The sequence below is a fragment of the Sphaerodactylus townsendi genome, linkage group LG11, assembly GCF_021028975.2.
Source record: "Sphaerodactylus townsendi isolate TG3544 linkage group LG11, MPM_Stown_v2.3, whole genome shotgun sequence".
NCBI lineage: Eukaryota > Metazoa > Chordata > Lepidosauria > Squamata > Sphaerodactylidae > Sphaerodactylus > Sphaerodactylus townsendi.
The window spans coordinates 17,168,120-17,181,874 of NC_059435.1; the positions used below are offsets into that span (position 1 = coordinate 17,168,120).

The window sequence follows — 13,755 nt, forward strand, 5'->3', positions numbered from 1 at the left end:
CCTGCCGAACTGCATCACAGCCTGCAGGGCCCAGCTCTATTTGGACAGGCTGGGGCCAGGGCCAAAAAGCCCCGGCCCTGGTAGATTGTCATTTGCTAAATGCGGTGGTCTTCAGGGGACATACTCGGACAGGTGGTCCTATAGGTATCTGGGCCAGGGCCAAATGGGTCTTCTCGGATCCAAAAAAACAAGCAACCCCCCCTTTTTTGTATGGGTAACTGCTTTTAAAATAAAAATGACACTCATCTTATTCCTTCCTTCCCAATTTTACTTTCATCAACACAGTGGCTGGCAGCTGCCTTCAAGGTTCCACTCATTGCTTTTCTGAGTCTCTTAAGGTAGCAGGAGTCTGGAGCTCACTCAGTTTCATGGAAGTCCAAAATAGAATTTGGTAAAGGTCTCGACGAACCCTTCCCAAGATCCTCTGGGGTTGGCATTGGATTTTTATTGGGTGCTCTTCCCATTTCCCCCGGGGCCTGCTGTCTTGGTCTCTCCAGTTCTCCCATGGCTAGTCGTGCTCTTTCCCGTTCTTCCAAGGCCTTCTTCTCAGCCATCTGTTGTTGGTCTAGGGCAGCCTTCTGAGCCTTGGCCAAGTCTTCCGTAGCCTTTCTCTGTGCTTCTTCCAGTTCCTTAAGCATCTTCTTTGCTTTCTGCTGTTCTGCCAGGGCAGCCTTCTGTTCTTCCAAAGCTACTTTCCGATGTTTTCCCAATTCCTCTATGGCATGGCGAGCTCTCAGTTGTTCATCTAGGGCCAGTTTCTGCTCTCTCTCTTGTTTCTCCAAAGCCTTTTTCTGTGTTTTCTCTAGTTCTTTGAGCAACATCCTAGCTTTCCTCTGTTCTTCAAAGGCTACCTTCTGAATTCTCTGCTGTTTCTCCATGGCTCTATCATGTGCTTTCTCCAATTCTTCCATCGCCAGCTGTGCTCTCTTCTGCTCTTCTTGGGCCTTTTGTTGAGCACTTTCCGTTTCTTCTGTGATCTTTCTCCGAGTTGCCTCCAGCTCCTCCAGAGCCTTTCCTTGAGCAAGCGCCAGTTCTTCTTGGGCTCGCTGTGCATTCTCCCTCTCTTTTACTGCTCTTTTCTCCACCCTTTCCAGTTCTTCCAAGACCTTTCTTTGAACCTCTGAAAATTCTTTCAGGGCTGCCTCAGCTGTTTCTCTCTCTCTTATGGCTTTGTTAGCCTTTTCCTGTTCTTCTTGGGACTTACACAGGATCTTTGAAAGTTCTTCCTGGGCCTTCTGCATGTTCTCCGTTTCTTTAATCACTTTCTGCTCAGCCTTTTCCTGATCTTGCAAGGTCTGCCTGTGAATCTCTGAAAGTGTTGCCAGGGCAGCCTCAGCCACATGCCTTTCTTTGACTGCTTTCTTCGCCCTTTCTTGTTCTTGGAGCACCATTCCCTGGATTTTGATCAGTTCTTCCTGGGTTTTTTGAGCTTCTTCTCTTTCATTCAGTGCTTTCTGCTCAAGCTTTCTTTGTTCTTCCAGAATCATCATTTGGGTTTTTGAAAGTTCTGCCAGGGTTGCCTCGGCCATCATTCTCGTCTTGCTTTTTCTATCTTTCTTGCTTTTTCCTCAGCCATAGCCTGCTCTTCTAGGACTGCCTCATGAATCCTTGAAAGTTCTTTTAGGGCTGCCTCAGCAAACTCTCGCTCTTTCACTACTTTTTCAGCCTGTTCCTGTTCTTCTAGGATCTTTCTTTGAATTTCTGAGAGTTCCTCCTTGGCTTTTCGAGCTCTCTGTATTTCATACATTGCTTTCTGTTCCAGTTCTTTTTGTTCACCTAGGATCTTTCTCTGAATCTTTGCAATTTCTTCAAGGTCTGCTTCAGCCATCTTTCGTTCCTCCTTTGCTTTCCTCTCAGCCCTTTCATGCTCTTCTATGACCTTCCCGTGAGCCTTTGTAAGTTCTTCCAGAGTTGCTTCAGCAATTTCTCGTTCCTGCTTTGCCTTTTTAGCGCTTTCTTGTTCTTCTAGGATCTTTATCTGAATTTCTGAAAGTTCCTCTTTGGCTTTTCGAGCTCTCTGTATTTCATACATTGCTTTCTGTTCCAGTTTTTCTTGTCCACCTAGGATCTTTCTCTGAATATTTGCAACTTCTTCTAGGTCTGCTTCAGCCATCATTTGTCCCTCCTTTGCTTTCCTCTCAGCCCTTTCATGTTCTTCTATGACCTTCCTATGAGTCTTTGTAAGTTCTTCCAGGGTCGCTTCAGCAATTTCTCGTTCCTGTCTTGCTTTTTTAGCTCTTTCCTGCTCTTCAAAGATCTTTATCTGAATTTCTGAAAGTTCCTCCTTGGCTTTTTGAGCTGTCTGAATATGATACATTGCTTTCTGTTCCAGTTCTTCTTGTTCAGCTAGGATCTTTCTCTGGATTTTAGCAAGCTCTTCTAGGTCTGCTTCAGCCATTTTTCGTTCCTCCTTTGCTTTCCTCTCAGCCCTTTCATGCTCTTCTATGACTTTCCCATGAGTCTTTGTAAGGTCTTCCAGGATTGCTTCAGCAATTTCTCGTTCCTGTCTTGCTTTTTTAGCTCTTTCTTGTTCTTCAAGGATCTTTATCTGAATTTGTGAAAGTTCCTCCATGGCTTTTTGAGCTGTCTGGATATGATGCATTGCTTTCTTTTCTTCTTGTTGTTGTTCATCTAGGATCTTTCTCTGAATTTTTGCAAGCTTTCCTAGGTCTGCTTCAGCCATCATTCTTCCCTCCTTTGCTATCCTTTCAGCCCTTTCATGCTCTTCTATGACCTTCCTATGAGTCTTTGTTAGTTCTTCCAGGGTTTCTTCAGCAATTTCTCGTTCCTGTCTTGCTTTTTTAGCTCTTTCTTGTTCTTCAAGGATCTTTATCTGAATTTCTGAAAGTTCTTCCTTGGCCTTTTGAGCTGTCTGGATATGATACAGTGCTTTCTGTTCCAGTTCTTCTTGTTCAACTAGGATCTTTCTCTGAATCTTTGCAATTTCTTCTAGGTCTGCTTCAGCCATCTTTCGTTCCTCCTTTGCTTTCCTCTCAGCCCTTTCCTGCTCTTGTATGACCTTCCTATGTGTCGTTGTAAGTTCTTCCAGGGTTGCTTCTGCAATTTCTCGTTCCTGTCTTGCTTTTTTAGCTCTTTCCTGTTCTTCAAGGATCTTTATCTGAATTCCTGAAAGTTCTTCCTTGGCTTTTTGAGCAGTCTGGATATGATACGTTGCTTTCTTTTCTGGTTCTTCCTGTTCATCTAGGATGTTTCCCAGAACTTTTGCAAGTTCTTCTAGGTCTGTTTCAGCCATCTCTCTATCCCCCTTCGCTTTCTTCACAGCTGCTTCTTGTTCTTCTAGGATCCTCTTATGATTCTTTGAGAGCTCTTCCACGGCTGCCTCAGCTTCCGTTCTGTTTTGCATTGCTCTCTTTTTTCAGCTCTTGCCTGTTCTTCTAGAAATCTACTATGAATCATTGAAAACTCTTTTAAAGCTGACTCTGCTATTTCTCGTTCTTTTGTTGCCTTGTTAGCCCTTTCCTTCTCTTCAAGGACCTTTATCCGAATTTCCCAAGGTCTTCCTTGGCTTTTTCAGCCGTCTGGATGTGAGACGTGGCTGTCTTTTCTGCCCCTGCTTGTCCTGCTAGGAGCTTTCTTTGAATTTCCCAAGGTCTTCCTTGGCTTTTTCAGCCGTCTGGATGTGAGACGTGGCTGTCTTTTCTGCTTCTTCCTGTTCATCTAGGATGTTTTTCAGAATTTTTGCAAGCTCTTCTAGGTCTGCTTCAACCATCATTCGTCCCTCCTTTGCTATCCTCTCCACTATTTCATGTTCTTCTATGACCTTCCTATGAGTCTTTATAAGTTCTTCCAGGGTTGCTTCAGCAATTTCTCGCTCCTGTCTTGCTTTTTTAGCTCTTTCTTGGTCTTCAAGGATCATTATCTGAATTTCTGAAAATTCTTCTTTGGCTTTTTGAGCTGTCTGGATATGATACATTGCTTTCTTCTCTTTTTCTTCTTGTTCATCTAGGATTTTTCTCTGAATTTTTGCAAGCTCTTCTAGGTCTGCTTCAACCATCATTCGTTCCTCCTTTGCTTTCCTCTCTGCCCTTTCCTGCTCTTCTATGACCTTCCTATGAGTCTTTGTAAGTTCTACCAGGATTGCTTCAGCAGTTTCTCGTTCCTGTCTTGCTTTTTTAGCTCTTTCTTGTTCTTCAAGGATCATTAATTGAATTTCTGAAAGTTCCTCCTTGGCTTTTTGAGCTGTCTGAATATGACATATTGCTTTCTTTTCTGCTTCTTTTTCATCTAGGATCTTTCCCTGAATTTTTGCAATCTTTTCTAGGTCTGCCTCAACCATCATTCGTCCCTCCTTTGCTTTCATCTCAGCCCTTTCCTGCTCTTCTATGACCTTCCTATGATTCTTTGTAAGTTCTTCCAGGGTTGCTTCAGCAATTTCTCGTTCCTGTCTTGCTTTTTTAGCTCTTTCCTGTTCTTCAAGGATCTTTATCTGAATTTCTGAAAGTTCTTCCTTGGCTTTTTGAGCTGTCTGGATATGATGCATTGCTTTCTTTTCTGTTTCTTCCTGTTCATCTAGGATGTTTCCCAGAACTTTTGCAAGTTCTTCTAGGTCTGCTTCAGCCATCTCTCTATCCTCCTTCGCTTTCTTCACAGCTCCTTCTTGTTCTTCTAGGATCTTCTTATGATTCTTTGAGAGCTCTTCCAGGGCTGCCTCAGCTACCATTCTGTCTTGCATTGCTTTTTTTCCAGCTCTTTCCTGTTCTTCTAGAACTCTCCTATGAATCATTGAAAACTCTTCCAATGCTGACTCTGCTATTTCTCGTTCTTTTGTTGCTTTGTTAGCCCTTTCCTGTTCTTCAAGGACCTTTATCTGAATTTCTGAAAGTTCTTCCTTGGCTTTTTGAGCTGTCTGGATATGATACATTGCTGTCTTTTCTGCTTCTTCTTGTTCATCTAGGATCTTTCTCTGAATTTTTTCAAGTTTTTCTAGGTCTGCTTCAGCCATTTTTCGTTCCTCTTTTGCTTTCCTCTCAGCTTCTTCCTGTTCCTCTACAACCTTCCTGTGAGTCTTTGCAAGTTCTTCCAAATCTGCCATGATCCTATCTAGTTCTTCTGCTGCTTTTTTAGTCTTTTCCCGTTCATCGAGGACCTTTGACACCATTTCTGAAAGTTCTTCCTTGGCTTTTTGAACTTTCTGTATTTCAAACATTGCTTTATTTTCTGCTTCTTTTTGTTCATCCAGGATCTTCTTCTGAATTTTCCCAAGTTCTTCTAGGTCTGCTTCAGTCATCTTCCTTTCTTCTTTTGCTTTCTTTTCAGTCATTTCCTGCTCTTCAATGACCTTCCTATGAGTCTTCATAAGTTCTTCCAGGGCCACCATGGCTATCTCTTGTTCTTGCCTAGCTTTTTCAGCACTTTCCAGTTCTTCTAGGACTTTCCTATGATTCCCTGAAAGCTCTTCCAGAGCTCCCTCCGCAATTTCTCGTTCCTGTCTTGCTTTTTTAGCTCTTTCTTGTTCTTCAAGGATCATTAGCTGAATTTCTGAAAGTTCTTCCTTGGCTTTTTGAGCTCTCTGTGTTTCATGCATTGCTTTCTTTTCTGCTTCTTCTTGTGCATCAAGGATCTTTTTCTGAATCTTCACAAGTTCTTCTAGGTGTGCTTCAACCATCTTTCGTTCCTCCTTTGCTTTCTCCTCAGCTCTTTCTTGTTCTTCTGTGACCTTCCTATGAGTCTTTGAAAGCTCTTCCAGGGCTGCCTCAGCCATCTCTCGTTCTCGCTTTGCTTTCTTGGCTTTTTCCAGGTCCTCTAGGATTTTTTTCTTGATTTCTGAAAGTTCTTCTTGAGCCTTTTTTACGAGCTCTTTTTCCTTCAATACTTTCTTCTCAGCCTTTTGTTGTTCGTGTAGGATCTTTCTCTGAGTATTTGCAAGTTCTTCTAGTGCTGCCTCAATCCTCTTCTTTTCTTCTAAAGATTTTTTCTGTGCTTGCTCCTGTTCTATTCTTGTTGCCATCTGAGCTCTTTCCTGTTCCTCCAGTGTCTGCTTATGAGCTGTTTCCAAGTTTTCCAGTGCTTGCTGAGCTTGTTGGTGTTGCTCCAGTACTTGCCAATGAGTCTTCTCCAGCGTTTCTATTACTTTCTGAGCTCTTTCCTGTTCCTCCAGAGCCTGCTGCTGAGCTCTTCCCTGCTCTTCCAAAGCTTTCTTCTGAGCTATTGCCAGCTCATCCAGAGCCAGTTGCTGAACAGTTGCTAGTTCCTCTAAAGCCATTTTGTGGGCTCTCTCTTGTTCTTCTAGGAGCTTTTGGGAGGCTTCCTCTTGCTGTTTCAGTATCTTCTGCTGTGATCTTTCCTGTTCTTCCACTATTGTCTGCAAAATCTTCTCCTCTAGAACCAGTTCTTCTTCTTGAGCTCTCAGTTTTTCCTCCAACTCCTCTTGAAGTTCTCTCAACTTTTCTTCCAACTCTTTGTGCTGGACCAATCCATGATTTTTGAGTTCTTTGGGCTGAGAATGTCCTCGTTCTTCCAATAAGTTTTGCTGAAAATTTTCTTGTTCTGCAGTCTCTTTGTAAGATATCCATTGCTGCCTCACGTCTTCCTGCAGACTTCCCTCCAGCTCCTTTTGACCTGTGCCCTCCTGTTTCCTTAGTGCTGCCTTTCTGACATTTTGTTGTTCTTTTACACTTTGCCCCCGAATGCTCCATTGGCATTCTGTAGTTCTGCTGTGATCGTTTTCTGGCTCTGCTTGGCTCGTTTGAATTCCTTCGTGTTTTCCACGAGCTTTCTGAATTTTATCCAGTCCATCGTTACATTTTCTTTCCTCCCGTTTCTGCTCATGCTTCCTGCAGTATCTGGCAATTTTCAGAGCCTTCGGTTGTACCTCCTTTAACATAGCATAGGATTCTTCATCATAATCCAGCTGACAAGCCATGGCAAGATCCTGTTCAGCCTTCTGCCAGTAACCAAGTAGCCACCATGCTTTTCCTCTCCACTTGTAAGGTTGTGCCAAATCAGGGTTCAGCTGTATGGCTTTATCACAGTCTCTGATGGCAGAAGAGGGGTTACCAAGCTTCAGATAGACGCTGGCCCGGTTTGCGTATAAGGTGGTAAGGTGTGGATTGAGTTTAATGGCCTTGGTGAAGAGCTTGATTGCTCCTATAAGGTCTCCCTTATTGACTGCATCACAGCCCTCCCTCTTCCATTCACTGGCCTGTTTCCGCATTTCTTCCGTCACCTGCAACCTTTCGTCCCCCATCTCTTGTGAGGCGTCATCGTCTGGTTCTGCCACCTCTAGAGTGTCAACGTCCAGATCAACTTCCTCACTCTCAGATTTCTCTACACATTTTTGTCGATCTCCTTCCTGATCTCTCGGTCCTTGTACTTCAGAAGTGGCATCCTTGTCACGCCCTGCCGGCAGAGTCATTTTGCGGGCCTCGGCTTGGACCTCCTCTAGCATTGCATAGGTGCTTTCGTCATAATCTAATTGACAGGCCAAAGCCAGATCTTCAGCGGCCTCTTGCCAGTGTCGGACGTGACGGTACGCTGCCCCCCGGCACTTATATGATAATGCTGAGTGAGGGTTCAGGGATATAGCTCGGTTGCAGTCTCTTATGGCAGCATTGGCTAGACGCAGCTGCAGGAAAGTCTTGGCTCTGCTTGTATGCAAGTCAGGAACACGGGGGTTTAATTTGATCGCTTCAGTAAACAGGGCAATGGCCCTTGGCAGTTGACCTTTCTCCACAGCAGCAAGGGCCTCCTCCTTTTTTTTGCTTGCCCGCTTCCACGTCTGAGCTGCAATCTCCATATTTTCATGTATCATCTCTTGCGGATAACCAGTAGGGGCCAGCATGATTGACTCCTCTGTGCCATTCTTCAAAGGCACGCCAGGAGCGTCCTCTCTCCAGCTGTTTCCTTGCCCCTGTGAAGTTGCTTGTCCCTTCTTCGCAATCTCCACTATCGTGGGCTCCTGAAGTCTTGGGGCCATATGCTCAGCCTGTCTCACCAAAATCCTTTCAAACTCCATCTTCAGTCTCTTCAGCACAGCGTCGACCTCGGCATCGTAATCCAATTTGCACGCTAAAGCAAAGTCACATGCCGACTCTGTCCAACGGCCCAAAATCTGGAGTACTTTTCCTCGCAATTTGAACGGCTGTGATGCATTGGGATTGAGTCGAATGGCTGTGTCGCAGTCTCCAATGGCAGCCTGCAGGTCTTCCAGCTGCACAAAGACATTGGCTCTGCTTAGGTACAAATTGGGAAGATGTGGATTCAACCCAATGGCTTCTGTGAACAGCCCAATGGCTCTCTGAAGCTCACTGTTAGCCAAAGCTTCAAACGCCTGCCTACTTTTTTTGTTGATTAGATCCCCTTCCTCATCAGGTGACTGCGCATCTTCAGAAGCTGTGTCTTGAAGGCCATTCTGTAGGTATACATTTAAAGAGATATTTAATCAGCAGAAATAATGGAAGCTTCATTCAGAAAACTGCTTTACATACAAGGTTACTAACGTAAAGGTTAGGGTTATATGGAATAAAACAAACTCTGTGCTGCTATGCTGCATATTTACAGTATTAACTATACACTTAAGACTACATCTTACTCTTGTTTTAACTACTTCTCTCTGTCCACGTGCTCTACTGTCTCAAATGTTGTCTCTGCGAAAAGAAAGCAAGGTAACTTTATAACTTCTGATGTATGTGCTCGCTAACACGTAAGCAATGGCTATCTGACTGACCAATATCTAATCAATAGATCAGGTCATAAACCGTGACTTCAGCAACTTGTTTACCTAGAAACAGTTAACCCTTTTATGAGTTGGTTGTGACAGACACTTGCAAATATCAACCAACCCCTTCTCAAGGTGTCAGTCCCACAAGTCATGCAAACACAATTTATCACAGAGATTCTCAAACTTCATCTCGGTTAGTGGCTTTGTAAGAATGTCAGCCACCATCTCTTCTGAAGGACAGTACTGGATAGAGTGAGTCCCTTCTGTTGCATTTCTTTCACAGAGGCAGTCTTGGTCAGGATGTGCTTGCTTGCTTGCTTTATACTCCCACTTTTCACCAGAGCGCTGGAAGCTTGATTGTCTTCAAACAAGGTCGTTGGCTGGGGTTCATCTATGCCAGTGATGGCAAACCTAGGGCACGGGTACCAGAGGTGGCACTCAGAGCCCTCTCTGTGGGCACGCCCCCCACATCTAGGCTGGTCTGGGCCACTGGGCTCGATTATTAGCCTTAAACCTAAGATTTAGTTTTGGGGAAGCAGTGTAGGTAACCCTGTTAAGTGCTGTTAAACCCCACTGGTTTTCATGAGAAGAACTAAAGTGCAATCCTTTACCTGGGAGTAAGGTTGCTTGTTGGCAATGGGGCTTTGCTTCTGAGTAAATCCTCCTAAGGTCGTGATTCACCCATTGGAAGAGTTGCACGGCTGCTTCAAAGCAAAGCCACCGACTACCACCAAGCTTACTCCCGAGTAACGAACACCTTGGAGTCAACCATTTTTTCTTAACTGAAACCTCAGTATTGAGATTAAATTGCCGTGTTGGCACTTTGCGATAAATAAGTGGGTTTTGGGTTGCAGTTTGGGCACTCGGTCTCAAAAAGGTTCACCATCACTGATCTATGCCAAAGTCTTTCTGAAGACGTATGATCCGTTCCACCTCTTTGCATGCGCTACAGGCAGATGTGCACTGCAGTTGATCTGGCAGCTATTGTCTGCTTTTGACTGGTCGAGCTGATCAAATTGACTCCATAAAAAAAGAGATATCTGCTTGTGGATTTGAAGTCCAATTTGTCTTTACCCCAATCAGAATCCATATACTCCACCAGTTGTGTGTTGCCATGGGGTGACATCTTTAGCTTTAAATCCATTGTCTTTATCAGATATCTGGCCACTCTCTTGACAGCATTCCAGTCATGGTGATTGGATGAACTTGTCTTTCTGCTTAGAATCCCAACAGTTGCTGATGTGCCTGGCCTTGTGTGCTCAGATAAAGAAGCTTTCCAATTGCTTCCCTGTGGCTAAGATTGTCTTCTAACAAGTCTCCATCTTGGAGGATTGAATCTGTAGCATCCAGTGCCTTTGGCATTCATCATATTTACTGACTCTATAAAGTCCACACTTCTGTGTTTCTGATGAAGAAGAAGAAGAAGAAGAAGAAGAAGAAGAAGAAGAAGAAGAAGAAGAAGAAGAAGAAGAAGAAGAAGAAGAAGAAGAAGAAGAAGAAGAGGAGGAGGAGGAGGAGTTTGGATTTATATCCCCCCTTTCTCTCCTGCAGGAGACTCAAAGGGGCTGACAATCTCCTTGCCCTTCCCCCCTCACAACAAACACCCTGTGAGGTGGGTGGAGCTGAGAGAGCTCCGAGAAGCTGTGACTAGCCCAAGGTCACCCAGCTGGCACGTGTGGGAGTGCACAGGCTAATCTGAATTCCCCAGATAAGCCTCCACAGCTCAGGCGGCAGAGCTGGGAATCAAACCCGGTACCTCCAGATTAGATACACGAGCTCTTAACCTCCTACGCCACTACTGTATTCTCAGATATTGTTTTGCTTGTCCTAGAGCTGCTTGACATCCTTGAAAGGATTCGAGGTTTTTTGCCATTTCTGCTGCATCATCTTTATTCTTCAGCAGCTTGTTCACATACAAACAGTTAACCCTTTTATGACTGGGCTGTGATAGACACTTGTAAATATCCACACATTCTCACAGCATTCTATCATTTCCTCACTGGAAATCTCCAACCATTCTCATTGCTTCTAATACCGACCAGAAACCCGCCTCCCCCATCACATGCATATATGTTGTCCAAAGGGGTTGATAAGGAGTGGCTTACGGTTTCAGAAGACTCCAGCACGAATAACCGATCTTCAGAGTTTACAGTCTTTTGACTGTGCTGGTCGATGTTGCTACTGTGAACTTTCCTGGGGTCCATTGTGAATACATTAGATGAAAAGAGGTGCAAATCCTTTAAAAGGGAAGGAAGTTGATTTGAGAGAGGGGCCTTGGTGTTAAGTTCATGAGTGGCCCCTCAGCAAGAGAGCTTCACCAAGAAAGGGAGAGTTTATGATGTCACCACTCGCATCATCACCGGAATTCTCAGGGGAGTTACTTACATGGTGCACGGACAAAGAACCCTAGCAAAAGTTAGCCTTTTCTCTGTGTGCCGTCTTTAAGTGGAGTGAATGACAGGATAATTTACTTTTCATCTAAGCAAGGATGCTTGCAACCAGAACGATGGAGATATGGGCATCAGTAAATAATACTCCTGGAAATGGGAACATAACTTATTGTGAAATGGCTGCATCATTGCAATGGGACATAGCTAAAGCTATAGTTTTGTCACTATCCTGTTTCCCCGAATATAAGACATCCCCGGAAAATAAGACGTAGTAGAGGTTTTGCTGAAGTGCGAAATATAAGGCATCCCCCAAAAGTAAGACGTAGCAAAGTTTTTGTTTGGAAGCATGCCTGACGAACAGAATACAGAAAGTTGGGTGCTGTGTGGTTTCCGGGCTGTATGGCCGTGTTCTAGCAGCATTCTCTCCTGACGTTTCGCCTGCATCTGTGGCTGGCATCTTCAGAGGATCTGAAGATGCCAGCCACAGATGCAGGCGAAACCTCAGGAGAGAATGCTGCTAGAACACAGCCATACAGTCCGGAAACCACACAGCACCCAAGTGATTCTGGCCGTGAAAGCCTTCAACAATACACAGAATACAGAAATATAAGACATCCCTTGAAAATAAGACATAGCGCATCTTTGGGAGCAAAAATTAATATAAGACACTGTCTTATATTTGGGAAAACACGGTATATAAAGAAATCTTAGCGTATTTAGTATGACCTGGATACTACTACATATCCAACATTCCCAGACAAAATTACTTGCACATTACAATATTTTATAGCTTTGTATATGGATCAAATGACCTCAGTTTTCAGATTGTGAGGGAAATCTCAACATCAGTTGTATAATGCATGTTTTGCACACAAAATACCCAGCTTCAGCTACTGACATTTTAAATGATCTCTGGAAGGCACTGGCAGTGGGAAAAGATCCTTCCTTGCCCCAAAAAGGCAAACACGTAGTACCAGCAAGTTTGCTATCTCTGGGCTAGGAAATTCCTGGAGATTTGGAAGTGGGAGGGCTCAGCAGGACATGGGGCCACAGATTCCACCCGCCAGAGCTGACATTTTTCTCAAAAAGAGCTGATCTCTGCAGTTTGGAGATCAATTGTAATTTTAAGAGATCCCCAGGCCCCACCTGGAGGTTGGCAACTATCTTATGAGCATAGCCTACTTGTGTCTGACAAACGGAGCTTTGACTCTTTAAAACTTATACCCTGAAAATCTTGGTGGCATCTTAAGGTGCCACTGGACTGGAATCCCAGTGTAGTAGGAATTACCGTGTTTCCCCGAAAATAAGACAGTGTCTTATATTAATTTTTGCTCCCAAAGATGCGCTATGTCTTATTTTCAGGGGATGTCTTATTTTTCTGTGTTCTGTTCGTCGGGCATACTTCCAAACAAAAACTTTGCTACGTCTTACTTTTGGGGGGATGCCTTATATTTCGCACTTCAGCAAAACCTCTACGTCTTATTTTCCAGGGATGTCTTATATTCGGGGAAACAGGGTATGTCTCTCTGAACTCAGCTGGGACTTATTCTTGGGTAAGTATGCACAGGGCCACGCCTTCAGCAGCCTGTATGGATTTTAGGACGCCTGTTTATCAGTCCAGTGAAAACATTTGGAAACTGTATTTGAAATGGGGGGGGGGGGAATGGGGGGAACATCCAAATTTCACCTTCTTTTGTGACTGTTAATAAAAACAGAGGTCATTTTCTTTCCATTTATTACAGGCTGTGGAAAATAAAACACAGACGTGTTAATGCTCTAATTCAAATAGTTTGTTTCCTTAAAGGAAAAGCATCTGATCAGACTGATCAGAAATTTAAAATCTCCATACGCAGGCTTTTGGTTTTTTGAACCAAAGACACGCACCAAGCAAAGGGTGTGCTTCCCTTGGCCAATCAGAACACAAAAAGGCCAACATGTTACAAAACCTGGCATGTAGCATCAACTTAATGACTGGCTAACCACAGAGATGGGAAATGGCTAGAGCTGTATGCAACAGATGTTATTGGATGGGATTCTCTCTGGAGGTGTCGTCCTAACTCTTGCCACCTGTGGTTTCCCATAACTGCAAAAGTGGGGCTCAGTGTAAGGTAGAAAGTGAAAATTTGTGTTGAGATAATGTCATCTGGGATTTCAACATCATATGGGGCCATTTATGTTGGTTTTATCCCTTGGAAAAGTCTGTCTTCTCAGCTTCTATATGCTTTTATGCTTTTTACTAATTTCTAACCAATAATGTATTTTTACAGCACCTTTCCTCCAAGAGACTGAAGGTGGCTGATATCATTTTCCCTCCCTCCCTTTGATCATCACACAACACCCTTGTGAGGTAGCTGAGGCTGTAGGAGGGATCCAGAAGAAAGGTTAAGTCACCAAGTCAGAGAGCTTCTGAGGCTGAGGAGAGATTAGAACCCAGATCTTCCAGATCCTAGTCTGATGCTGTAACCACTACACTGCACTTCTCCATTCCTTGTAAAATCTGACTGATGTTGAATGTCACCTTGCCAAACATTTCCCATCACTAGGGTTGCCAGCGCTGGGCTGAGAAATACTTGGCAATTTGGGGGTGGAGGATGGGGTTTGGGAAGAGGAGAGACTTCAATGGATTATAATGCCAGAGGGTCCACCTTCCAAAGTGGCCATTTTTTCAAGGTGAACTGATCTCTA

The 13,755-nt window shown here is 44.1% G+C and overlaps 1 protein-coding gene across 1 annotated transcript; it reads right to left on the reverse strand.

Moving 5' to 3' along the window:
* Positions 1–356: 356 nt before the first annotated feature.
* Positions 357–10,884, reverse strand: LOC125440587 (trichohyalin-like). The gene is made up of 7 exons (XM_048510452.1): positions 10,681–10,884; positions 6,347–8,371; positions 6,089–6,304; positions 5,435–6,016; positions 3,648–5,311; positions 1,532–3,353; positions 357–1,415 (listed from the first exon to the last, which is right to left on the reverse strand). Exons 1-7 carry the CDS (start codon positions 10,882–10,884, stop codon positions 357–359), a joined length of 7,572 nt encoding a protein of 2,523 aa, XP_048366409.1.
* Between the last annotated feature and the right edge of the window lie 2,871 nt (positions 10,885–13,755).

Excerpts from the sequence above, each read along its gene's own strand:
- LOC125440587 (XM_048510452.1), bottom strand. The coding sequence starts at position 10,884 with ATGGACCCCAGGAAAGTTCACAGTAGCAACATCGACCAGCACAGTCAA. Across the intron at positions 6,305-6,346 it reads GAGCTCAAGAAGAAGAACTG|GAAAGATCACAGCAGAAGAT; the intron begins GTTCTAGAGGAG and ends GTGGAAGAACAG. Across the intron at positions 3,354-3,647 it reads GAAGCAGAAAAGACAGCCAC|AACGGAAGCTGAGGCAGCCG; the intron begins GTCTCACATCCA and ends AATGCAAAACAG.